This window comes from Chanodichthys erythropterus, chromosome 12 (genome assembly GCF_024489055.1).
Source record: "Chanodichthys erythropterus isolate Z2021 chromosome 12, ASM2448905v1, whole genome shotgun sequence".
Lineage (NCBI taxonomy): Eukaryota > Metazoa > Chordata > Actinopteri > Cypriniformes > Xenocyprididae > Chanodichthys > Chanodichthys erythropterus.
The window spans coordinates 53,084,391-53,111,248 of record NC_090232.1 but is presented as its reverse complement, the minus strand read 5'-3'; the positions used below and the strand labels follow the sequence as shown (position 1 = coordinate 53,111,248).

Genomic DNA, 26,858 nt, shown 5'->3' with positions numbered 1-26,858 from the left:
ACAGAGATTGTTCCAGATTCTCTGAATCTTTGGATGATATTATGCACTGTAGATGATGATAACTTCAAACTCTTTGCAATTTTTCTCTGAGAAACTCCTTTCTGATATTGCTCCACTATTTTTCGCCGCAGCATTGGGGGAATTGGTGATCCTCTGCCCATCTTGACTTCTGAGAGACACTGCCACTCTGAGAGGCTCTTTTTATACCCGATCATGTTGCCAATTGACCTAATAAGTTGCAAATTGGTCCTCCAGCTGTTCCTTATATGTACATTTAACTTTTCCGGCCTCTTATTGCTACCTGTCCCAACTTTTTTGGAATGTGTAGCTCTCATGAAATCCAAAATGAGCGAATATTTGGCATGACATTTCAAAATGTCTCACTTTCAACATTTGATATGTTATCTATATTCTATTGTGAATAAAATATAAGTTTATGAGATTTATAAATTATTTCATTCCTTTTTTATTCACAATTTGTACAGTGTCCCAACTTTTTTGGAATCGGGTTTGTATCTGTCACATCATTTCAGGAATAACTTAATAATATGCTATTGTTTTAGAATGTTCCACAACAGTTGACCGACTCTACTGACTGTGGGATCTTCATGTTAATTGTAAGAAAAAAGAAGGGAAAGTTGAAAGTTTTTAAAAATGTATGAACTTCTCTTTTCATTAGAATGAAAAACAAATATGAGGGCTTTTCATACTTGAAATAGTTAACCCTGGGTGATTGTAAACCCCAGGTAAACAGAATCCTGGGTTATCTTGAGTCACATTTCACACTGCTCGTCATTTACCTGAGGTTAACAATTAATTCTGAGTATTCATACGCAGCGTTTCACACTGTACATTACTAAACCCTGGGTTAACATTCTTATTTGCATATTTGCAGTGTCAGTGTCACTGATTGACAGCAAACAAACTGTCAGAGAATCGCAGATTCTACCTGACCTAAAAAGCCTCTGCAACCATCTAAAAATCTCTATGAACAACAGCATATTAAAACAGATAAATCAACTCATCAGCTTACAGTGTGTAAGTCTCCTCAGCTTTCATTGTCAATTGTGCTCCCTCTTGTTGCGTGTCCTCAAGCTGGCCACCCACGTTTTTGAAAGAGGGGGCGGGTCAAACAATATTTTGAATTTGGACTGCAGTACCTATTTCAACCACTGGGTTGTCATTCCTACTTAGAGCCCCTTTAATGCACCCTCTGGGGCGGACGAACAATAGCACCGCGAATTGGGCAGAAAATACAATAGGCGGCTCTGTGTGCATTATGTGCAAAGTTCAATGGTTCATGAAAAAATAATTTTGCAGTAAAAAATGCTGATAATTTAGATTTCAATAGAAGAGTAGCTCTACTATAGCCTAACGTGGTATTGGCCTCTTTAACGCACCCTCTGGGTCGGAGGATAAACAGCGCCGCGAAACTGGCAGAAAATGCGGCTCAGTGCATTGTGTATTACAAGGGTTCATAAAAAGAATTCTATAGTAAAAATTGCTTAAAATTTGTATTTCGTTATAGGATTAGCTCTACTATAATGTGGTAATGTCCATTTTAACGCACCCTCAGTGGCAGCCGAGAAATAGCACCGCGAAATGTGCAGAAAATGTAATTGGCGGCTCTATGTGCATTGTGTAGTGTCAATTAATTTTTTAACGGTTCATAAAAAAAAAAGTACAGTAAAAAATGCTGAAAATATGTATTTAGTTAGAGGAGTAGTTCTAAGGGGCAGTTGCGCCTGCAGCTGTACGGCTGTACGCACTGTGCGTACCATGAGAGGGCGCTAATTAATGCCGTTTTTATTTTTTTACATAATTTATAAATTGATTATTAAAATCTATCTGCGTACACTCATGACATATTAAGAGAGAATGAGAATACATAAAGGTGTGCGTTTGTGTGTTGTAAAGTCAAATGTGTGTATGTGGTGGGCATGGGGATATGGGTGAAAAGAAATCTGATTGGCTAGTTTAGTTTCGTCGTTTTTTTTTCCACACATGAAAAATGACGTTACAGATAGTTAATGTTTAAAAACAGGCTCAAAATGAGTAAACGCTCTCAAAACAGCTAAATTCGACTGAAACATTTGCAAAAAGGCCTAAAACTACTGAGTAGGTATGGAGAAATGAAGCCTCTTAAATCTTTGTGCTTTGAAACCTTTACCTAAACATTATGAAAAAAGCTTCAAAGAGTGTCGAAAACAGCGCCATCTTGTGGCAGGTAAAATGTACGGCATCCATAAACTTGAGTGCGCAATTCCGTTGTTTTATCCATTTAGCACAAACAAAAGCCTGACAACGCTAAATGTGTTTATTTCAATAATATAATTCACATTACAGTTTGGCAATAGATGAAATGGATCAACAAAAATAATTATAATAATAATTCTAATGCATACCGAGTTGTTTGAGACAAATAAATTATGATGTTATTTTATTGTAAATACTGTTTATATGACAGAACATATGATGATGTAGTATTGGCTATGTTTAGTAAATGGACTTGAACTTCCAAATAGTAGTGGTCTGGGTTCAAACATTCTGACACGCAAAGTATTCACTTGACTGGAAAAAATGCGAGGCTTCGTTTCTCTGAAAACAATACGCACATTTTGGGACAAAGCTGCTCAGAGACAACGTAAAAAGCAAAACAAAACAAAACAAACAAAAAAAACCACGAAGCATCAAGCACATCAGAGTGCATAAGATGTTCTAAGGGAACATGAAAGAGACAGTCGAACACTCGATTTGTACAGCATTAGATCATTCCCACCAACTCACTGATGTAATCGGGTTTTCGCGGACAGAAAAAAAAAAAAAAAAAGTTAGTTCTGTGCGTACTCTGAGATAAAATCCTGCAGGCGCCCCTGCTAAGGGGTTCATGTCCAATTTAACGCACCCTCTGAGGCGGCCGAGAAATAGCATGGCAAAAATGGATGATGGCGCAATAGGCGGCTCTGTATTGTCCCATTTAAAATTTTAACGGTCAATTTAAAAATATTATTAAATGTTCCAAAATTTCGTTTTGCACTAGATCAATACACGCCCTAATAATCCAGTCGGATTTAGTCGGATTTAACGCACCCTTAAATGTGACTGAGAAATCCTGAATTTCTCCGTTCATTTCCAACAGCGCTCATTGTGAATAGAGCCATGCACGTAGCGTGCTTAAGGAAGCGTTGCATTATTTAATATTTGTTTAAATTGTTTTTTTTATTATTATTATTCAGTTGATTAATGCATTCAAACACTCTCAGAAAAAAAAGTACAAAATTGTACCTTTAGGGGTACAATGGTACAAAGGTACAAATTTGTACCCTTGTGATTTGTACCTTAAGAGACAAGTTTTGTACCTTTATTTAACAGTACAAAAATTGACCCTTCAAAAAGGGACAAAATTGGCTTTGACAGCGTACAATCGTTGACTATAATGAGATATATATATTTATATTACACACACACACAGTGAATTAAAATCAGAATTTATTAAATCCTTTTCATTTTCACATTTTACAACATTTCATTTTAAACACATTTTTAAACATCCCATATGAGTCCATCTTGCCGGGTGTTAAAAAGTAACACTGAAGCAGTGTTAAAGTTAATGAGATAATTGATTGATGATTGAGTGATGATTGACAATTAGTGGAGACACCTGATGATAATAAGCAGAATCACTGAAGAAACAACAAGAGAAAAAGAGAGAGACACAACATCTACAACTGACTTCCAGCCATTAAACATTATTACACTTATTATTAACCAGTTTGATTTGATTTCTGTCACACATCAACAAAAGTTCTTATTGAGAATTAACAGATGTTTAGATGTTAATGTTTTAATGAAAGTTTAGTTTGAAGTCACCATGATGGTGAAAAGCATTTCCTTTAGTTGGGCTCTTGACTCTATTTATTAACATTAATTTATCTCTGGCTGCTCCAACTTTGTGTTTGTAGAGCACATTTATTATGGTCAGAGAAACTATGATCTGAGCTGTGTTTCCCAAAAGTGCTGTGAGCCAAAGTTGATCAATTTAGGTTTACGATGCTTTGGGAAGCACAGTCATAATGGTTGTGTTTTCTCATTGTGAAATGTCAGATTCATTGGTGACATCCAGTATTAACTGGTGATATAGATGTTATATTATTTCTTTATAGTAAATCTCTGTTACCGCTTGAGATCCAGCAGAGCTTTTATAATCTGAAGGGTTTTTTGAAACACACACAGACATCAAGAATCAGCATATGACCCTCAACAATGGTGACAATCAAACAAAGTGCTTCATGTTGCAGTGCATGATGGGAGCCACCAATCAAAACTCATCCATGACTCCCATCATGCATTGCTGCATGAATAAATCATGCAGCTGAATTGTCCTGTAATTTTCGTAGATTGTTCATGTTTGCTTTATTTTTCTGTTGTTTTGTTGTGACAGTAGCTTGTTTTGTGATGTTCAGAGTTGATCTGTTTGTCAGTATTTTGTATTTATTTATCGTCACCGTTCTTGAGAATCAGATGCTGATTCTTGATGTCTGTGTGTGTTTAAACACTGAAGCTTCAGTGCATAATGTATTATTCTTAAAAAAAGAAAAGTCATACTGCTGTTGGATCTCAAGCTGTAAAATCACAGGACTACAATCATTAATACTAAAGCTACACATCAAACACACAGTCAGAGATTTAGACTCTAAATGACATCAGGCCATCACATGATGATTATATCATCATCAAATTATATTGTGACCAGATCCTATTTTCTCTTACCATAACAAAAGTGCTTTACAAACACAAAGTTGGAGCAGTAAGAGAACAATTAACAATAAAAGGTAAAGAGTCAAGAGCCCAACTAAAGCAAACACTGACCTCTTTCATGGTGACTTGAAATGAAACATTCATAAAACATTAATTAACACCTTTTTTTCTCTCTTTCCTTCAGTGATTCTGCTTATTATCATCAGGTGTCACCACTAATTGTCAATCATCACTCAATCATCAATCAATTATCTCATTAACTTTAACACCGCTTCAGTGTTAATTTTTAACACCCGGCAAGATGGACTCATATGGAATGTTTAAAAATGTGTTTAAAATGAAATGTTGTAAAATGTGAAAATGAAAAGGATTTAATAAATTCTGATTTTAATTCAGTGTGTGTGTGTGTGTGTGTAATATAAATATATATATCTCATTATAGTCAACGATTGTACGCTGTCAAAGCCAATTTTGTACCCTTTTTGAAGGGTCAATTTTTGTACTGTTAAATAAAGGTACAAAATTGTCTCCAAAGGTACAAATCACAAGGGTACAAATTTGTACCTTTGTACCATTGTACCCCTAAAGGTACAATTTTGTACTTTTTTTTTTCTGAGAGTGAAGGATGACATGTGCAATGATTAAAGAATTATTGTATTTTATGTACCTTTGTCATTTTACAGTAATTTTCACTGTTATTTCAGTATTATTTACATTTCAAAATAGTTTATTATTCTTTTCTGAAAATAGACACAATAGTAACAGGGACCCTGTGAGTGTGAGCCTTGAATAAGATCAAAACCACAAGGTCCTTTAAGTTGAGCGGATGACATGTTCAACAAAGAATAGCCTACTGTAATTATATTTTATGTGCCTTTACATTTTTGCATTTTATTTTCGCTGATATCAGTGTTATTTGCATTTCAAAATATTTTATTTTCGTTTAATTATGAAAATAGACACAAAAAGCAACAAATCCCTTAAAAAGGCCTGAAAATGAGAAAAACCGCGGTCCCTAAGAATAAGAAGCTATATTCAGCCTCGTCAAAAACATGCTAAGAAGCGCTGTCAAAAGCCATGTCAAAAAAGTAATGGAAAACATTACCGGTTCCAGTAGGCTAACAACATTGTCATTTTATTAAGAATTTAATTACTACTACTGTTATTATTATTAATTCCATAAACGATAAATACGAGACATATTCATTCAAAGTAAAAAAAAAAAAAAAAAATGTCATAAGCAGTGACATGCGTATTGCTCTGCCTCGTTCCGCTAAATAATGGGAGAACTGTGCATGTGTATAGAAGCCCAGTTAGCACAGTTATTAGCAGCAATATTTTGGCTACGTCCTTCATTGCAAAGACTCGCCTCACATAAACAAAGGAGATTTATTTATTTATAACGTTATACGTAAACAAAGGAGATAGCGGCGCACAAACCGACGTCAATCAAACAACATGAGATAACAGCGCGCACTACAATGTCACTGGCCAAAATTTCCGGTTTCACCGTCAACACGACAACGCTGTAAACGGAATTTCTAAAAAATCTTCAACCTGGCCAGAGTTTTTAAAAAAGTTTGGTTTCAGTTACCGGATGTTTGCGCAAACCGCATAGAAAAAAATTGCAGTTTTGGAAATACCGTGTTCGTGTGGACTGGGCCTATGTACGACAGTTAAGCTGACGAAACATAAGGAAGACAAAATACCAGCTCGCAAATATGACTGGATGCTTACAAGAAGAATAAGTTATGAACTTACCACAAAATATGCAGCCGTTTAAATAAAACGGTGTTTAAACAAAACCCAGTCTTACGTTTTACAGCTTCCGAATGGCGTAGCTTATTTTCTTCTTTCACTTTCGTTTTAACTACCAACCCCAAGAACAGGTCCCTGATCAGTGGGCGAGGCCATAAACAGAGGGGTGTTTTTGAGCGCGTTATCTGATTTGTCCACGTCAGAGTGTAAAAAAAAATGAAATCGCGCTCCCTCTAGTGGCGCAGAGCATCAACACAGTCTCAGGTAATTACCATAGCAGTTGCGCTGACTGAACACACACAGACAGTATGAATGAAAATTAAACTCAACACAGGAACAAGACACAAGGAAAAAATCATGTGGTTTAATAAGTTAAATAAAGCATGATCTTGATTAAAAATCATGATTTTTATCAAGCCAACATTCAAATTTGGCCTAAGATATTTTTTCCCCACATCCCTTTTCATACTCGATCATGTATGTTCTATTACTGTAAAGACATCACAAGTAAATTATACGTTAGGCAATTTTTAAACCGCCATTTTGGTTAGTTTTTACTGTCGAAATATCATGATTTGTGTTTTAAATTCTATGTAAATTGCATAAACCTAAATAGCAGCTCATATTAGGCTACTACATACCCAGATAGCACACATACATGTGGCCGACCTCGGCCCCAGAGCGGAAGGTCGGCCTCATATCTGTAACACCTAATAAGGATCGGCCAGGCATAGGCGCGTATCTTCAGTCAGTGTTCTATTTCCAGCTCGTCAGCTTTGGGTCGGATCACGACTGCAGGCCGATGCCGCGCTTATCTGCGCATGACCATTCATCTCTGCAACTGACGAGAGAAATGGCGACATCTGTGGTTTTCAGGTAAGTTTTCACTTGAAGTAAATTAGAAAAATCTTTTGTTAATTCTGTGACACTTTAAAGTTACTAATGCACTCGGTTTACTATAGGCAGTTTGTAATCTCAATTTCTCGGAGGCGAAGGGCAGATGAGCAGCGCTAGGTCAGCCCAGCTTGTTTAGCTCAGAAAAGTTTTTGTAAGTAGCCAAATTATCTGAACATATCTCGTCCTCCGCAAAATAAAAGGAGCAGGTCATAAACTGGTAATGTAGATGTTTATGTAAATGCTGCGTGTCTTTGACGTGTTTTAATGGGCGCGCTTTGAACGTTCAAACACTGGAGGAGTTACCATGGTAACGGGCTGCACCGGAGTAACGGACAAGCTGCAAAATCTCCGTCTCTCGCTGTTGTTTTTTCTGCTTTCAGATACATGAAGAATGAGTTCTGAACTTACCACTAAATATGTGACCATTTATATGTTAACATGTTTTAAGCCTCAGAATGGCGTCTCTCCTTTTCCTCTTCTTTACTTTCGTTTCTAACGTTACCTGGTTAAGGTGTGTCTTGTTGTCTTGTAACTCCACTAATATAAAAACAAACTTACTCCCTCTAGTGGAGCAGAGCGTCATCACAGGTTTCAACAGGACTGTAGCCAGACTCTCTCTCTCTCTCTCTCTCTCTCTCTCTCTCTCTCTCTCTCTCTCTCTCTCTCTCTCTCTCTCTCTCTCTCTCTCTCTCTCTCTCTCCCTCTCTCTCTCTCTGTGTGTGTGTGTGTGTGTGTGTGATACATGTTTTTCTATCCCATTGGGGATTTCAACCTGAATGCACACAGACTCGAGGGGGCATAAATTTAGCTTATTTTTAGAAAAATTGCAGAAAGAAAATTATCCGAAACAGAGGCTTTGTAAATGTTTCTGCAAAACATTTTAAAAAAGTTTTATTCTGCAAATACGATTATATGAGGACACTGCAGAATATGTGGTGTCTCTAGGACAGCATTTGGCATGTAATAAAGTGGTGAATATCAGCATTGGGCTGTTCTTTACCTTATTAAGCCATACAAAATGGTTCTGATATATGGTTCCCAAGCTGAGTTTAATTATTCATAGTGTATTTGTTCAGTATTTGTTCAGTCACCTAAAGCTATGTAGCTAGCACAAATGCTCTGAGAGTCACGTGAGAATGGATGAAGCTCTGCACCACTAGAGGGAGTAATGGTCTTACATATGAGTGAAGTTAAAAACGAAAATAAAACTAGAGAAAAATCGACGCCATTACATGTAGTAAACCTGGGTAATACTGGGTGGTCGAACGAAAGCATATTTTGTGGTAAGTTCGTAACTTTTTCTTCAAGTAGTCACATAAAGAACTGCATTTTTGTTCTTCTTTAAATGGGTTTTCAACCCATGATCATTATATTTAGATGCATGCTATGATTTCTGTTATAAAAAATGACTTCCGCATTCAGCAGCACCGCGCAACCCTAACGGAAAGAAAATGACTTCGGTAAAGTTGGTTTTATATTCGCACATTCGCACATCCGTATTCAATAGCCTTGTTAATCACACTATATTGGACATTCAGTGGACATTCACAAGTAAATATGCCATTAAAACAATACTTGCCTATTTTGATCGACTGTGAAAAATGTTGTAAGTTGACAATCGTTGGTTGTCAATATCATGTCGCTGCTTAAAATTCGCAAACATGAATTTATTGCACATTTATTGGAAAGTCTGAATTTATCAGAAGTCCGAATGTGCGAATATAAAACCAACTTTACCGAAGTATGAAAATACCTGAATATAACAATATCTGAACATTGGATTTGAAATCGCTTTAAAGTAAACATTAAATGACAAATGTTAGAAAAATAAATTCACATTAATTTACAATAAAAAGTGTATTATAGTTGCTATATGCATACTATACTATTCATTTTGAAAATGACAGTTACTGCAACTGCGGTTCTACTTATTAGGGATGATCTGCATTTGTGCTGTAGTGAGTTTAACTTGGCTTAAACTGAACTTTTGCTACGCTTGAGAAATGTTCAACTTCTACCGCAAGCAACGCGAGTGAAGCGCACAATTCAGTTCAGTATATATATATATAATTGCAGTCGACTCACCTATGTCTCTCAACAATTTTCAGCATCCCTCCACCATCCCATCTTCTCACACTCACCTGGTTGTCTTCCTAACCAGAAATACAGGGGGAGTACTCTGGGTTCGGGCCAAAGGGCATCTACCCTTTCCAAAGTGACTTACAGTGAATTCAGGAAGTTTGTGGTTGGTAAGTGAGGAGCACTTCGTGGAGATCTTGGGAGCGAGACACAATATCACTTTCCTGAACCTTCACTGTTACTGTTTTTCATATATTGTCTTTACATTTATTCATTTTATTACTGTGTACTCTGCTGTACATCAGAAAATCTTATTACAGCACTTCTTGTGTCATGGAATCAATTTGCTGTCTTCCTTATTTGTAAATTATTTTTGATAAAAGTTTATTTGGTATGAATAAATGTGAATCAATTGTACATTCAATACAGAGATTAACAAATAAAAATGCTGATTCAATGATTGATTGATTTTTCAGTATCAGCAGGATGAAGAGACAGAGATCACAGTCTCCAGAACCCAGCGGTGTGTCAGTGAAGAGTAACATGTCCATAAAGGCACCCCCTGAACTCAGTGATGGATCAGTGACCTTTGACTCTCTGTTAGTATAAACATTTATTGCTAGTTTACTGTAGTGCATCTTAAATGAATAATGATTTAGGAAACTCAATGAAGGAACATATGCAACATACAGGAGTATCAAATTTATATCTGGTAACCAATATATTTCTGATAGTTGCCAGTGGTTGTGGCTGTGATAATCTGTTTTATTGCCTTTTTCTTTTAAAATTTAGCAGGGGGGAGAAACTTGAGGTGACTGCTGTACCATCATCTTCATCCCACTATCAGACTCACATCAGACAGGACAAAACTGAAGCAGTCCTGCAGACACACACACTGGAGACTGGAGACTTGTTGAGAGTCAAAGACCAGCACAAAACCAGCATGAAGAACAAGTATGAGAGATTATTTGAGGGAAACAAACTCCAAGAGAATGAAACCCTCCTGAACAGGATCTACACACAGCTCTACATTATAGAGGGAGAGAGAGAAGGAGTGAATAAAGAACATGAGGTTTTACAGATGGAGAAAACAGCCAGAACACAACACTCACAAGACACTCCAATCTACTACAATGACATCTTTAAAGCCTCACCTGAACCAGGATGTGAGGAGAAAGACCAAATCAAGACTGTTCTTACTAAAGGCATCGCTGGAATCGGAAAAACCGTCGCTGTGCAGAAGTTCATTCTGGACTGGGCCGAGGGAAAAGCCAATCAGGATGTAGATTTCATGTTTGTGTTTCCATTTAGAGAGCTAAACTTGATCCGAGATCATCAGTACAGTCTTCACAGACTTCTACTGGACTTTCATCCTGAACTTCAAGATCTGGACTCAAAGATTTATGAGGACTGTAAAGTTGTGTTCATCTTTGATGGTCTGGATGAAAGCAGAATGACACTGATGTTTTCAGATGCTCAGAAAGTTTCTGATGTGACTGAGATTTCATCAGTGGGTGTGTTGATGTCAAACCTCATGACAGGAGAGCTGCTTCCGTCTGCTCTCATCTGGATCACCTCCAGACCAGCAGCAGCCAATCAGATCCCATCTGAATACATCAACCGTCTGACAGAAATTCAGGGATTTAATGAGCCTCAGAAGGAGGAATATTTCAGGAAGAGAATCAGTGACGAGCATCAAGCCAGCAGAATCATCTCACACATCAGAAGAGCAAGAAGCCTCCACATCATGTGCCACATACCCGTCTTCTGCTGGATCTCATCCACTGTGCTTCAAAAGCTCCTGAAAGAAGATCCGAGTGCAGAAATCCCTCAAACTCTGACTGAAATGTACATCCACTTCCTGCTGATTCAGATCAACATGAGGAATCAGAAGTATGAAGATAGAGATCCAGAGAAACCTCTGCAGTCCAACAGAGAAGTGATTGTGAAACTTGCTGAAGTGGCTTTCAAACAGCTGATGAAGGGCAATGTGATGTTCTATGAGGAGGACCTGAGAGAGAGCGGCATAGATGTCACTGACGCCTCAGTGTATTCTGGGATTTGCACTGAGATCTTTAAGGAGGAATCTGTGATTCATCAGAGGAAAATATACAGTTTCATTCATCTGAGTGTTCAGGAGTTTCTTGCTGCTTTCTATGTGTTTTACTTTCATGTAGGCACAACTATGGAGGGACTGAACAATTTTGCTTCTGTACAAAATCTGCTTAAAGGAGCAGTAGATAAAGCTCTTGAGAGTGAAAATGGACAGCTGGATCTGTTTCTGCGGTTCCTGCTGGGAGTCTCACTGGAGTCGAATCAGAGACTCTTACAGGATCTACTGACACACACAGAGAACAGCTCAGAGAGCATCAGGAGAACCACACAGTACATTAAAGAAAAGATCAAAGATGGACATGGACTCTCCACTGAAAGATCAATCAATCTGTTCCTCTGTCTGCTGGAAGTGAAAGATCAGACTCTGTCCAGAGAGATTCAGGAGTTTGTGAAATCAGACAAACTCTCAGAGAAGAAACTCTCTCCTGCTCACTGCTCAACAATCGCCTACATGCTTCAGATGTCAGAGGAGGTGCTGGATGAGCTGGACCTCAAGAAATACAACACATCAGATGAGGGTAGAAGAAGACTGATACCAGCTGTGATCAACTGCAGAAAAGCTATGTGAGTGTTTAAATACTATGTTTTAAAACAAAATCTTCTGCACTGATGTTTAGTATTGGGCAAGCTATTTAAATTTTAGCCAGTTTAGCTACCATCTATGGAAACATTACCTATGCTGTGCTGGAAGATTTAAGGCTGCATCTAAACAACCTTTTTTTTTTCCATTGCTTGATCTATACATTTTTTTTCCATCAATTCATTTGACAAATATTTTTACATTTATTATTTAGGTTATTTTACAATTAGTTGATTACTTTTTTAGTTACTTTTTTTCTTTTTCTTTTTTTTTTCAAAAACTTACAGCTTAAAAGATCCCTGCACTAAGATGCATGGAATTGTGTAGTGGCTTTAAAGGGTTAGTTCACCCAAAAGATATTTAATTTAATGAAGATATTTAATTCTGAGAAATTATAGGAGGTATTTTCAACTGTTTATAGAAAAAAATATGGATGAAGTGGATAGATTAACAGTCTGAAGTATCACTGTTTTATGGAGTAAAAAAAAAACTGATCGGTTGAGTTTTGAATAATTCAAAATGCAGTACTGAAAAGCAACCTTTAAAGCAGGCAATGATATCACCTCGCTACCAAGAAATTTATTTTAACTTACAGATCAGTCGGATCAGTTGATTTTGAAAAACGCTGTTGGACATTTTTGATAAATGAAATCAACCCAAACAAACCCACCCCTCTCTTCATTGCTCCACCTCCAAAACTCACACTCCAATCCTTAGCACCCTGATCCGAGTTGGTCTTGAACCCTGACCCCTCTGCTGCTGGCAGATGAGGCGAGTGCACTACAAATGATACTAAACACCACATTCTAGCAGTCATCAGTCTGCAGTGTTTTAACTGCAAACCTCTCACTGAATCTGCCCACTGTTACACACGCAATGCAAGAGTGGGTGTCTGTTTATCGCAGCTGACACACAACAAAATGCTTCATGAAAAATAAAGCCCAGTTGATGAACGAACAACAGATTACATTACATTACATTACACAAGAGTAAATACAAAGTGTTTGTTGTTAGACAATCAAAACCGTGTTACTCACATGAGTAGCGGGATCAAAGCAGCCTCCGTGTCTGTTTTCAGGCCTTCCCCCTTAACTCTCTCCAACGCTGGAAAGCTTTTCTAATATAACCGGGTCCTATAGCACTTGCTCAGTCATAAACCTTCATTCCAGTGATATTGTTTTGAGCTGTTTTGTATTGTGTCCCATCTCTCCTTCTGCAGTTTTTTTTTTCTTTCTTTTTTTCAAATCTCCCTCTTGCTTGTTCTCTCTCCTCGACCTTCATACACCTCCTAATGCTGATTGGTTACACGTCTGTTGTTGGTGTTGGCCTGACAAACTTCCAAACAGTGTTTTTGAAATGTTACTGAGTCCACCTTTAATAAAGCTTCCAAAAACGTGTGATATTACACTCTTTGAATGGCATTGTGAATGTCGAAGTGATATACCTCAAATTTATTTTGCACTTTTTTTTTTTTTTTAGAATTTATGCCTGTTACTTAACAAGCATGTTCTTAACAGGCATGAAACTTTAATATTCAATATTCATTTATTCAATATCAGTAGTCAAAATAAGTCTGAAGAAAAGTTATTAAAAATGATTTACTCTCTGTCAGTCTTGCTGGCTGTAATCTCTCCAAACAGTCCTGTGAAATTGTGGCATCAGCCCTTCAATCATCAAACTGTGTCCTGAGAGAGCTGGATCTGAGTAACAGTGACCTGCAGGATTCAGGAGTGAAGCTGCTCTCAGATGGACTGAAGAGTCCAAACTGTCAGCTGCAGACACTGAGGTATTAAGAGGATATAAGGTATAATGTACAGTGAGCTGGTCATAATGTTGATTTGTGTTTGTAGATGATCTGATTGTGTGTGTCTGTAGGTTTTCTGGCTGTATGGTGACGGAGGAAGGCTGTGGTTATTTGTCTTCAGCTCTGAGTTCAAACCCCTCACACCTGAGAGAGCTGGATCTGAGCTACAATCACCCAGGACAATCAGGAGTCCAGCTGCTCAACCACAAACTGAAGGATCCAAACTGCTCACTGCAGATACTCAAGTAGGGGGATTGTTTTCATGGAGTCTGGAGAATATTGCACAGTAAATCGAATTCTTAAAGATGGATCCATACCAACTGTTTATCCAACTTCATACCCAGAACATGTAAGTGCCACATGTTATATATTGTGAATGTTCACAAATTGCCTTAGTGAATATGTTTGTTATCACAACACTAAAGTTACCATTGTCTCTGACTGTATTCACAGAGATCAGAGGGTTAAAAATAACAAACTCTGGTGTATGCGAGTACAGTAAGAGACAAAGGTAACTTTATCCACATTAGTGCATTCAGAAAGGCAATTTGCAAACACATTATAAAATGCGGTACTTATACGTTATGGATATGTAGGTTCATGAAGAGTTGGTATTGATCCATCTTTGAGAGTAAACCTTTGTCCAAATCCTGTGTTTTGACTCTCATTTGAAAAACAGTCTGGTGTACAATTGATTCACACAAACATATGCAAATGTATCTAATCTCTTTTAATCACATTACACTACAGATGCTGGGAGTTAGACTCTTATGTTCATAATTAAAGCTAACAACAGAACAATTATAATATCTATGTAGCTGAGACATACTTTATCACTAGCTGCTCTAGTGAGGAAATAAAGATGGTCGCCTGTATGCAGCTCACTCAGGAGCAGGGTTTATGCTAATTGGGCAGAGAGATTGCCGCCAGTGGGTGAGGCTTCTCTACAATGATGTCAAAGTAGGGAGGAAACTGCAATGTCCTGTTTACAGACACTGCTTCTGATTTATGGGGATTATAAAAAAAAATGGAGTAGGTGGATTTAAAGGGTTAGTTCACCCAAAAATGAAAATTCTGTCATTTATTACTCAACCTTATGTCATTCCACACCTGTAAAGAGGGTCACACACCAGACGCGAAGCTCAGTGCTGTTCTGTGCTGCGCCACATCTTTAAAACAAAAACATTGTTTTCCATGAGTGTACACACACCGGCGGCGCCATTCGGCGTCTGCCTGTGCTGTCTAGCTACGACTCAATAAGTTGTTCAAAATCCTGTTGCACCATTTACATTGTTTTACTTTATATTTCACTTAAATCATTGTTAATGTACATACTGACTTAAACCTGTGCTGAAAGATACGTTAGTTTACATTCTTAGTTTAACAGCTTGAATGAAGTCTAAAAATATTGGGGAAAATGTATAATAAACATATCCCTTTCTTTCATTTTGCTCTGCTGTGACATTTTTTCATACACTAAACTGGGGGAGACTGTCCTCCAAAAAAAAGCACCATATTACGACCTATATTTAAGTTTTATAGTCATGCGCCCTCTAGTGGGCGTAAAAATAATGACAGTGTCGTGTTACGTCTGTCGTCATGAAATGACGTATGACTGTCATTACCAATCAAAATGCGTGTTCATTTAAATGCAGTGTGTGGACTTTTTACACCATTTCTCCTATTTCCATTTATTATTAATGACTACACCCACCCCACTCCTAAACCTACCCTTAGTGATTTATAGTGCATACACACTTTATGAGCACGTGTTCCCTGGGATCGAACCCACGCTCGCATAATCACATGATTGCATATTGTTATTGCAGTGCTCTACCAGTTGAGCTACGCGAAACCCGAAATATGGCGCAGATAAAAGGGAACAATGCATTAAAATGAAAGTGTCCTGTTGTCAATAGGGGTGCAACTATAGCAAAGGCTCCTATGGGTCGTATTTCATGAATTAAAATGAAAGTGTCATGTTGTCGATAGGGGCGCCACTTTAGTAAACTCTCCTATGAGTCGTATTTCAGGGAAGTGACAAACAACCTATATGGTCGTATTGGTTGGAGAACATGTTGCTTCTATCAGGAGTCGATTGAGAATTGAGCTTGCATGTATAGAATGTGTACGTCCGGTGTGCGATACCTGTGAGGTGCCAAGACGCGGCATGGAGCGGCGCTGAGCTTTGCGTCCAGTGTGCGACCCCCTTAAGACCTTAGTTCATTTTCAGAACATCTGAACACAAATTAAGATATTTTTGATTAAATCCGAGAGGTACATGACTTGTCTTTAATAAGGGTGAGTATTTTTAATTATGAGGGTGAGGGTGAGTAATTCTGGGTGAACTAATCCTTTAAGATTATAGGGTGGTTGGTTGCACACACTTTAGACATACATTAATGTTCAAACACCATGTAAAAGTGAATTTTGCATAATGGGTCCTCTTTAATGCTTTGAGGACAAATGTTTCCAAGAGTAATCTAAAGCTAACACTTATGCAGTGTTGCAGGGATGTGTAGTTTCTCTTTGAACTATTTTCTTAAATATTTGTGATTAAACCTACAATTAAAATGTTAATCAAACATTTGCCATCTGTTTTGTGTGTTTCTCTCTCTAGTTTGGACCATGGAGAACATGTTAGGATCACACCAGGTCTGCAAAAGTGTAAGTCATGTACACATACACATTTAATAGAGTTTAATATGGGTGAGCTGTAAAGGTACTAATAACTTCAGATTATGGGTTATAGACACTTCCCAACAACGCTTGACTAATCACAACACACTGCTGAAGCTGACCAATCAGAGCACATTGCGCTTTTCGGAAGGAGAGGCTTCATATAGACAGAAACTAAACTTTGTTACTGAGTGTGACTGACAGACTGGGAAGAAAGGAGCTGCAGCAATGGAGAATATCAGAAAAATATAGTGTGTTTTAAACATTCAAGCATGAAAACTGGTTGTAGTAGCCCAGCTAACAGAATTTTGTTATAAGAACGTTCTCTAAATATTCAGTGTTGGTTCTGGGAACGTTAAAAAAGTCCAGTTTTCTTGACATTAGAGGAATTTGTTTATAAGGTATAATGTTCCTCAGACGTTCTTTCAACTTAATTTTGATCTCAAATTCAACATTCTAGGAACGTTAATTTGTAACATTCCAAGAACATGAAAATGTTCAGTTTCCTTAAAGTTAGTAGAATGTTATTTAAAGGTTAGTATGATGTTCCTGAAACATTCTTTCAATCATTCAAACACCTGCTGTGAACAAACACTGAAAGAAAGAGAAATAAGAACACAAAATACAACTTTCTTCAGCCACAGCCTTAGATGAACTGAAGATAAAAGACATTAAATCTCTGAAGATCTGATTCAACAACTCCACAAACAGCATTACCAGCTTCACTTATTACTAACCAGACTGACTTTATTTCTGTCACACGTCTACAGAAGCTCTTATTGAGAATTAACAGAAGTTTAGATGTTTGGTTTGAGGTCACCATGATGGAGGTTGGTGGTTGCTTTAGTTGAGCTCTTGAGCCATGACTGTTATAGAGTTGCTTCTTTGTCAACAATTGCATGTTTTCAGAAAACATTTCTGCACTGACAAAGAAGATCAACATGTCTGTTTTAATAACAGACAAATAACTGTATTAAAGTGGTTTAACCTGTTAACCTTTACTGGCGCGCCGATGCACCAAAGCTTCTTTGTTTAAATTAGCTCAAATTTACTGTTAGATTTAATATAATTACCTTGACAAACTATAAGCTACATCATTAAAACGATCTAAGACTCAAGCTTCAACTTTTAATCTTTATTTTACTCTTAATATCGTATGGTGTCTGTTATTTGTTAATATGCGTCGGGAGTTATGAATATGAAAAACGTTGTTACCTTTTCATTGAAATATGAGGGTCAGCCTCAGATATTGAGAAAAAACTTCTGTGCGATCGTCATGAAAAAACTCGACAAAATAACATCCCCCAGGGCTGTTAGCTTAAAAGCATGCACATTTGGAGAAACATTGATGAATTGTCATACGTTTATGTCAATTTTCTATACAGAGGAGTAATATTTATACAATTTTTACCCAAAACACGCTGTTGTCATCATATGAGCGCTGTATACATAGACTACTGTGTTTTCAACTCATACCTGGAGCCGGAGGGCGCTCTGTGCACACTAGTCCACAAATGCCTCACGGAAGAAAAAAAACATATCATGTGACCTTTCCGGAACTAACACGGAGATCGCTGAAAACATCAATAAATATGCAAATCGACAGTTTTGAAAGTAATAAATACACGATTGTGACGATATGTAGTTTATCTTTGTTCCTTACGCCATGTCTGGTATTAATAATAGATAGAGTATATTTATAATGCAATGCTAATTCTCATTGTGCAGAATAGCATAGAATTATATATTTTCTGTCTAATTTTTTATCCAAAGCCACATCACATCAAAGAAGGTTATTTAAAACACTCGACTTGTAAGTTTGGAGCAAAAACGTGGTTTTAATCTTATAAATTGTCGTGTTTTGTTGGTGTGCTAAGCTAACATGCTAGTGAGCCCAGAGATGCACCTGTTCTGAGCAAATGTAATGTAAATAAATAATTTTGAATTGTACAGCTCACTGATTTTTTTTTTCTTTCTTTTTTTCAAGAAGGGCATTAGATACAGTTTTAAAGAAGGTGAAGTGAGAAGATTGGTGAAAGAAATGAGGGATTAAATCTTAAATAGTAATTATAATAGGGACAAAAGAAAATAATAATTAGAGCCATAAGCAGGCCGGAGAGGTGTGAATGTGTTCAGGGGAGACTGAAACTGAATTTCCATAAAGATGTTTCATAAAAATACATTTCTAATACCTTTTCAAAACTTTGAAGTTATTTTTAACTATTTTATTAATTGTGACAATAATTAATTATGACTTTACAATAAACTGTAATGTGTCTGCTTTCAAATGAGACCTTACTTATGCTTTTAATGCAAATGGTTGATGAACTGTGTCTGTTTTAGTTTGGGTACGTCATTTCTTGGGATTTTCCAAAAGCGGGGGTGCAGGTTAACAAGTTAAGCAACTGCCTTTTTTCTATAATTGTTCACTTAAGAAACTGAAATGCTGTATCAAACTCAACCAATGTGAAAAATATTATTTACAACACTGTCATTGTTAATTTTCTGTTTAAAACATTTTTTTGTGTCATTTATACACTCACAGACATCAACATTCAGCATATGAAACACAACAATGGTGACATGCTTCATGCAGCATACAAAACACATTCATGGCTCCCAGCATGCATTGCAGCATGAATAAATTATGCAGCTGAATTTTTTTGTCACCATTGTTGAGGTTTGTATGATGAGTGTTGATGTCTAAGTGTGTCGGTTTTAACTTCTAAATAGTTTTGGATAATCCAACATAAATCAGTTGACTGTTAAAAACAATTTCTTGTAATTTTTGAGTTTATTTCCTTTCCATAACACTTCAATACCAAAAGTAAAGAAAACTACAATAAAACAGTTGATTTAACCACTTTATTGCAGTTGTTTGTCTGTTATTAAAACAAACATGTTGAGTTGCTACATAAATGCAGAAATGTTTTCTGAAAACATGCAATTGTTGATAAAGAGGCAACTCTATAACAGTCTGGGGTCAAGAGCTCAACTAGAGGAACCACCAACCTCCATGATGGTGACCTCAAACAAAACATCTAAACCTCTGTTAATTCTCAATAAGAGCTTCAGTAGACGTGTGACAGAAATAAAGTCAGTCTGGTTAGTAATAAGTGAAGCTGGTAATGCTGTTTGTGGAGTTGTTGAATCAGATCTTCAGAGATTTAAAGGTGCTAAAGAGGTTCTTTTTGTCGACTGAGTTTTTGAAATGAGCGCATGGGTAAGAACAACCCCCCTCCTTCACAGCTCATTTAGAGGGAACGCCTCCCAAAACTCGTGCACGAGTATTGGAACACGAGTGTTTACCACCGGCATTCGCTGTGTTATTAAGCCGGGCACACATTTAATGACTAGCTAAAACATTCTGACTATGCTCAACATACAGCGATTGTTTCCTGCTCCTGAAGCAGATTTATATTCTTTTACATGGAATTTGAACACCGACTGTAATCGCAGACTGAAAGCAACTGGCTCTGACTGGACGCGTTTGAGCGCAATCAGTCATAAGTATCAATTTACATTCATAATCTGCCTTACACTTAAAGCCACGCACTCACTTAGTGGATTCATTATGTCGGACTCACCGCAGGTAACTCATAATCTGCAGTTGTTACTCCTGTCTCCCGACAAAAACATTGCATGCGGCGCCTGCGGAGTGTGGAATGTTACTGGAGCGCGCAGCCGCACGTCTCTCACAAGGATCGTCATGGCAATGATTGACAAGTCAGAGGGCCAATTGGCTGATGTTTTTAAGGCCCTACCTCGTGCACAGATGATGTATATTAATATTATTACTTTCAGTGCACCTAATAAATAGTATTTTATCAGTTAGTAAAGACAGTTTCAAGTAATATTGCAAAAATGTATAAAACAAAACATCCTATTTAGCACCTTTAATGTATTTTATCTTCAGTTCATCTAAGGCTGTGGCTGAAGAAAGTTGTAGTTTGTGTTCTTATTTCTCTTTCTTTCAGTGTTTGTTCACAGCAGGTGTTTGGATGATTGAAAGAATGTTTCAGGAACATCATACTAACCTTTAAATAACATTCTACTAACATTAAGGAAACTGAACATTTTCATGTTCTTGGAATGTTACAAATCAACGTTCCTAGAATGTTGAATTTTAGATCAAAATTAAGTTGAAAGAACGTTTGAGGAACGTTATACCTTATAAAAACGTTCCTGTAACGTCAAGAAAACTGGACGTTTTTAACGTTCCCCAGAACCAACACTGAATATTTAGAAAATGTTCTAACAAAATTCTGTTAGCTGGGAGATACCAAAAACAAAATCAAGACTTTGATATATTCATATTATATTCATAATATGGCCTCTTTAATACATAAAATAAGATTAACTAAGTTCTAATTGGGAGAAGAAGTTTTTGCAGTATTGTTAGCATGGCAGCATTCTAATAATCTACTCATGATGAAAAGTGGGCTATGGGCAAAAGAGACAGTACTTTCTGACACCACAATGGACATCCCACTATACACAAGACAATGGAAAATTTAGCTTCTCTGGGGACCGCCCTGCTGGCTAATTCCTATAGCTTAGTTCCTATAGCTAGCCGTTGCAAAAGCCCTTACCAGTACAATTTTAAGGACACATAAAAAAAAAAAATAATAATCTTTCAGTTACATTAACAACAGATGTATAATTTAAGATTTTGATGTGGGGAATTCAAATTCCCAAAAACAAAACAGCTACGTTCAATTGACCCAAAAATATTTGTTCATTTTTCACTTTCTCCATTTCCCCCCCACCTCCCGGGCCGTGGCTATATTTAATGTTCTATTCTTCTTGTGTTCAGATGCCTGTGATCTCACACTGGATCCAAACACAGCAAACATTCGTCTGTTTCTGTCTGAGAACAACAGGAAGTTGACATATGTGGAAGAGCATCAGCCGTATCCTGATCATCCAGAGAGATTTAAACACTATGAGCAGGTTCTGTCTAGAGAGAGTTTCTCTGGACGCTGTTACTGGGAGGCTGAATGGACTGGATGGAGTTACATAGGAATGACATATAAAGGAATCAGCAGGGACGGAGGAAATCTCACTAGACTTGGATATAATGAAATGTCGTGGTGTGTTTTCTGTATTGCTGACAGATATAGTGCTTGGCACAATAATACAAACAAAGACATTCCTGTCCCTTCAAGCAGCTCTAAAAGAATAGGCATCTATCTGGACTGGCCGGCCGGCACTCTGTCCTTCTACAGTGTCTCTGACACACACACACTCACACACTTACACACATTCAACACCACATTCACTGAACCCCTCTATGCTGGATTTAGAGTTTATGATGCCTCAGTCTCTCTGTGTCAGATTTAACACCCTACTTTGAGAAACAATTGAGATCAATTGAAATAGAAATATTTTTTAATGTATAAAAACTAAGTAGCACAAACAAACAATGAACAGTTTTTTTAACAATAACAAAATGTGTTACTGATAATAATGTTATTTCTGGATTGTTTATATCTTGCTTACTTGTACTTTGTATTTCCTTGGAAATAACAATAACTATTTTGGTCTGTAAATATAGGTGTTCACGGCATATTGTAATCACTGTAACTTATGAGATTCTGGCTCATAAAAAGTCAAGTCAAGTCAAGTCAAAATTTATTTATATAGCGCTCTTACAATTGGTAATTGTTTCAAAGCAGCTTTACATATTAGAAGCACAGAAAAAAGGGAAGTGGTTAAAAATAAGCTGTACAAACAAGCGTGGTAATATGTAACATATACAAGATGGTGCTACATTAAGCCAATGTCGGCTGACTCCCAGGGGTGGAAAAAAAACCCTAGGAGAAAAACCCAGCGTGCTAACACTGGGAAAAAAGTCCTAGGAGGGAAAAAACCCCTTGGAAGATATATATAATATATGTAAATGGATATGGAGATCAAAATCTGAATTATACATTTTTATTATAGAGATTAAAAATAGATTATATATAAATATATGTAAGCGGATACGGAGATTAAAAATCTGAATTATAGATGCAGCCAGAACTGGATCTGTAGGCCCATTGTCTCCTGGGCTACGTTGTAGTCAGGTCCAGACACAGGTTCTCCATCTGATCTGGATACGGCCTGGATCCAGCACCCGGCAAACCTCAGGATAAGCAGAGAGACAGATATTAGCGTAGATGCCATTCTTGTTCTGATGTACTGGTATATCTAGTGTTATAGGAAATGTTCTCGGTTCCGGCCGACCTAATTATTGCAGCGTAACAATCCTTTAACGGATTTGAAAAATGTTAATGTATTGATAATGTGTTATGTGTATGCAAGAGCAAAGAGATGTGTTTTTAGTCTAGATTTAAACTGACAGAGTGTGTCTGCTTCCCGAACAATGCTAGGAAGATTGTTCCAGAGTTTAGGTGCTAAATAGGAAAAGGATCTGCCGCCTTCAGTTGATTTTGATATTCTGGGTATTATCAACTGGCCTGAATTCTGAGATCGCAATAAACGTGAAGGACTATAATGCATTAAGAGCTCGCTCAGGTACTGGAGAGCTAAACCATTTAGAGCTTTATAAGTAAGTAGCAAGATTTTATTTACCTCTGCATAGTCAAATAACAAGAGTTCAGTACATGGAAATGACATACAGTGAGTCTCAAACTCCATTGTTTCCTCCTTCTTATATAAATCTCACTTGTTTAAAAGACCTCCGAAGAACAGGCGAATCTCAACATTACACTGACTGTTACGTAACAGTCGGGATCATTAATATGTACGCCCCCAATATTTGCATATGCCAGCCCATCTTCCCAACATTATCGTTATGAAAGGCATTAGACATGGGCAGAACGTCTGGATGTGCACAGCTGAATCAACAGACTAGGTAAGCAAGCAAGAACAACAGCGAAAAATGGCAGATGGAGCAATAATAACTGACATGATCAATGATATCATGATATTTTTAGTGATATTTGTAAATTGTCTTTCTAAATGGTTCGTTAGCATGTTGCTAATGTACTGTTAAATGTGGTTAAAGTTACCATCGTTTCTTACTGTATTCACAGAGACAAGAGCCATCGCTATTTTCATTTTTAAACACTTGCAGTCTGTATAATTCATAAACACAACTTCATTCTTTATAAATCTCTCCAACAGTGTAGCATTAGCCGTTAGCCACGGAGCACTATCAAACTCATTCAAAATCAGAAGTAAACAATATAGCAGTATACAATACTCACATAATCCGACGCATGCATGCCGCATGCAGGACGAACACTTTGTAAAGATCCATTTGAGGGTTATATTAGCTGCGTGAACTTTGTTTATGCAATGATAGAGTCAAGAGCTCGGGAGGGGGCGGAGAACGCGAGCAATTAAAGGGGCCGCAGCATAAATCGGCGCGTTTGATGCCCCAAAATAGGCAGTTAAAAAAAATTAATTAAAAAAAAAATCTATGGGGTATTTTGAGCTGAAACTTAACAGACACATTCAGGGGACACCTTAGACTTATATTACATCTTTTAAAAACATGTTCTAGGGGACCTTTAATATGTTTCTTCTGTTTTCTTCCACTCTGCCGGCCCGTGGGCGGGCCGAAACTACGTCATAATATATCACTTAATTTTTTTAAAGATTTCTGGAGACATTAATGAAATGAGAATAAAACGTGTAAAACGCCAAAAAAATCTCATTCTTTTATGCCATTTAGCATAGTACTTGTTCTGCATCTCAGAGACAAAGATGAAAATGAAGAAAATCAATAAATAATAAAATAAAGTGCTATATCATATAGTAAAAATAGGATTTTTGAGGTAATGCAGTCTGTAAAACCTGTTTTTGCAAAGGACAATCCAAAGAACACTTGTTTACGCTAAAATATCATTTTGCCTCCCTTCAGTTACATTTTAATAACTTCTGTTTAGAAGATGATAGATACAAAATATTTTGTTCTGGTACAAGCTGTCACCCAGTGGAATCAAACAAAACAATCAGCAGGTACCTAGAGCAAACAGAACCTGATTTACAGATTTTCAAAAACAGGATTTTAAACAAAAAATACAAAAATTGCCTATTTTTTAAGTGCTTATTACAGTATTGTAAATGCATACAATGTTATTTCTGAAGTATTACAGTCTGATTTTGTTATTTTGAGGGGTTTTCTGTACAATGACACCAATATTTTACATTTCTCTCACTGTATGTGTGAAGGGTGAACATTTAAACTTTGGTATGTCAAATTCAGGCAGAAATCTAAAATATGCCTCAGAGTGGAAGAGGTTAACACATTATAAACATTTAAACACCTTGGCAATAGTTTACGGATTTATGTAATCTTACTTAGAAATTAAATAAACTGTTCCTGAAAATATCATGCATTATTGATAAAACAAATAAATGGTTTGACAGTTTTACAATCCATTCATTGTGTTTCCAATCTTTAATAATAAATTATAAATAATAGGCCTACAGTAGGCTAATTATGTGATAAACATGTTTACAACATGTTATATTTTGTTACACTGTGTTCATCCTTCTGAAGAAATGCTGAGCATGCTCAGCTCATCGGTTCTCAGTATCGAACATATCAGAAAGAAACAGTTCTCGGATCTGTACTGGTGATTCGAGAACCGTACTTTCAGTAGTGCATGCATGCTCAGTATCAGCTGCTCGTTCTCATCAGTCCTCTCAGTATAGCATGTCTGAGTTGCTGGAGCATAGGCGTAATTTGCGGGTGGGACGGTGGGACACGTCCCCACCACTTTTCACCAGGGTCGATATTGCCCCTTCCACTTTTTGAAACATCTTGCGGCATGGATGTACCTAATACACATGAAACATCTCCAGTTGACTAGCAAAGCATTCATTTTATTCATTTGTTAAATAAGAGGTGATCTGGCGCTGGAAGTTGTTGTTTTTGAAATCATGTTGAGCGTTCGTTGATGTTGCCGCTGTTATCAGTGGTATGCAACTGTGCTTTCTTGGCGCTTGTGCACAGTCCACACAGAAGAGCGCTTTATCACTGAACACAGGTTTTAATGAGGTCTCAAATTTCAAATTTTGTCATTTTTAAATAAATTTAAACAGTAAATACCATTTTGTGGCTATTTAATGTGATGTGACAGATCGCTGTTGTGCCTAAGTTCAAGCAGCTTGTAAACAGATCACCACTTCCGACTAGTTAAGTTATAGCATCAAATAAACATGAATAAACATCAGAAGGAATGTTGTTTCACTAGCAGAAAGACGTCATTAGACACCATTTTTAAAGTTTAAGTCCACAACGTTAATCTACTAACTCCCCTGACTGCTTTGTCAGACATAACAGTGGATTTGGCGTTATGATTGGTTAGATCGCCTGTCAATCAAACTCCGGGCGAAGGGTCAATTAGAGTACAACATTACAGAACATGAATTAATGTTTAACATTGCCAAAGTTTATCATTGTTGTGGAAAGCCTGACACTGGTTTTGTGAATGTTGAAAAAAAAAAGAAAAGAAAAATATGTCAATGAGAGAAACAATGAGAAACAAGAAGGTAAAGCGCAGCCACAAACCAAGAGTACCAAAGTACCTAGCCACATGGAAGCCACCATAGAGCAAAGGGCACATGGTGGATAAAATGAAGGACAAGTCTAGAGTCTTTTAATAATGATAATATTATTATGATAATAATGATAATAATAATTCAATAATGTTGATTGTGCAATGTATTTTGTTTTATATGAAATGTATTTGTCCATGTATTTGGCCCTTTGTGACCCCAGCCCACGGGATAACGGATGGAAATTAGCCTTCGGCTACAATCCGGTGTGTTTACATTCATGTACTATCATGTCTGTCCATTAACACACACTGTCCCTATCAAATAAATAAATTTTTGTTTGTTTAATGTAATATCTGCCATTAAAGAGTTAGTTCACCCCAAAATGAAAATTCTGTTATTATTACTAACCTTTGTTCATCTTTTGAACACAAATTAAGATATTTCTGATGAAATCCAAGAGGTATCTGACTCCTCAATAGACAGCAATTTAACCACCATTTTAACAATATCCTCTCTTCTGTGCCATTCCCTTACGTTGTTTATGTCTAGCGCTTCCAGGTTCTAAGTCATAACGCTGAATCGTTATTGGCCAGCACCTGCATCAGCATAACACGCATGTGTCATGCTGATCACGTGATTAACTTTGGCCAATACCGAGTCGGCATTCTG

At 37.1% G+C, this 26,858-nt stretch overlaps 2 protein-coding genes across 6 annotated transcripts in view; one reads left to right on the top strand and one right to left on the bottom strand.

Moving 5' to 3' along the window:
• Positions 1 to 6,642, bottom strand: part of LOC137031827 (NLR family CARD domain-containing protein 3-like) — a 35,859-nt gene extending 29,217 nt beyond the window's left edge. For 2 of the 4 annotated variants that reach the window (XM_067403117.1, XM_067403121.1), the window contains exon 1: positions 6,520 to 6,642. The gene's annotated coding sequence lies outside the window, so the exon portion shown is untranslated. The remainder of the gene's footprint in view (positions 1 to 6,519) is intronic. The other 2 variants (XM_067403118.1, XM_067403119.1) reach the window with 2 other exon arrangements.
• Positions 6,643 to 8,638: 1,996 nt separating this feature from the next.
• Positions 8,639 to 23,121, top strand: LOC137031828 (NLR family CARD domain-containing protein 3-like). 2 transcript variants are annotated; one of them, XM_067403123.1, is made up of 8 exons: positions 8,639 to 8,696; positions 9,522 to 9,662; positions 9,969 to 10,091; positions 10,288 to 12,171; positions 13,800 to 13,973; positions 14,063 to 14,236; positions 16,612 to 16,658; positions 21,487 to 23,121. In XM_067403123.1, the coding sequence occupies exons 3-8, from the start codon at positions 9,979 to 9,981 to the stop codon at positions 22,011 to 22,013; spliced, it is 2,919 nt and encodes a 972-aa protein (XP_067259224.1). In that variant the 5' UTR covers positions 8,639 to 8,696; positions 9,522 to 9,662; positions 9,969 to 9,978; the 3' UTR covers positions 22,014 to 23,121. The 2 variants fall into 2 exon arrangements, with proteins under 2 accessions (XP_067259224.1, XP_067259223.1); XM_067403122.1 differs by having other exon boundaries at positions 10,285 to 12,171.
• The last annotated feature ends 3,737 nt before the right edge of the window (positions 23,122 to 26,858 follow it).

What these genes read in the sequence shown, in the direction of transcription:
- LOC137031828 (XM_067403122.1), top strand. Translation starts at nt 9,979, where the DNA reads ATGAAGAGACAGAGATCACAGTCTCCAGAACCCAGCGGTGTGTCAGTG. An exon ending in ATCAACTGCAGAAAAGCTAT is followed by an intron (nt 12,172 to 13,799) that starts GTGAGTGTTTAA and finishes ACTCTCTGTCAG; the next exon opens with TCTTGCTGGCTGTAATCTCT. An exon ending in CACACCAGGTCTGCAAAAGT is followed by an intron (nt 16,659 to 21,486) that starts GTAAGTCATGTA and finishes TCTTGTGTTCAG; the next exon opens with ATGCCTGTGATCTCACACTG.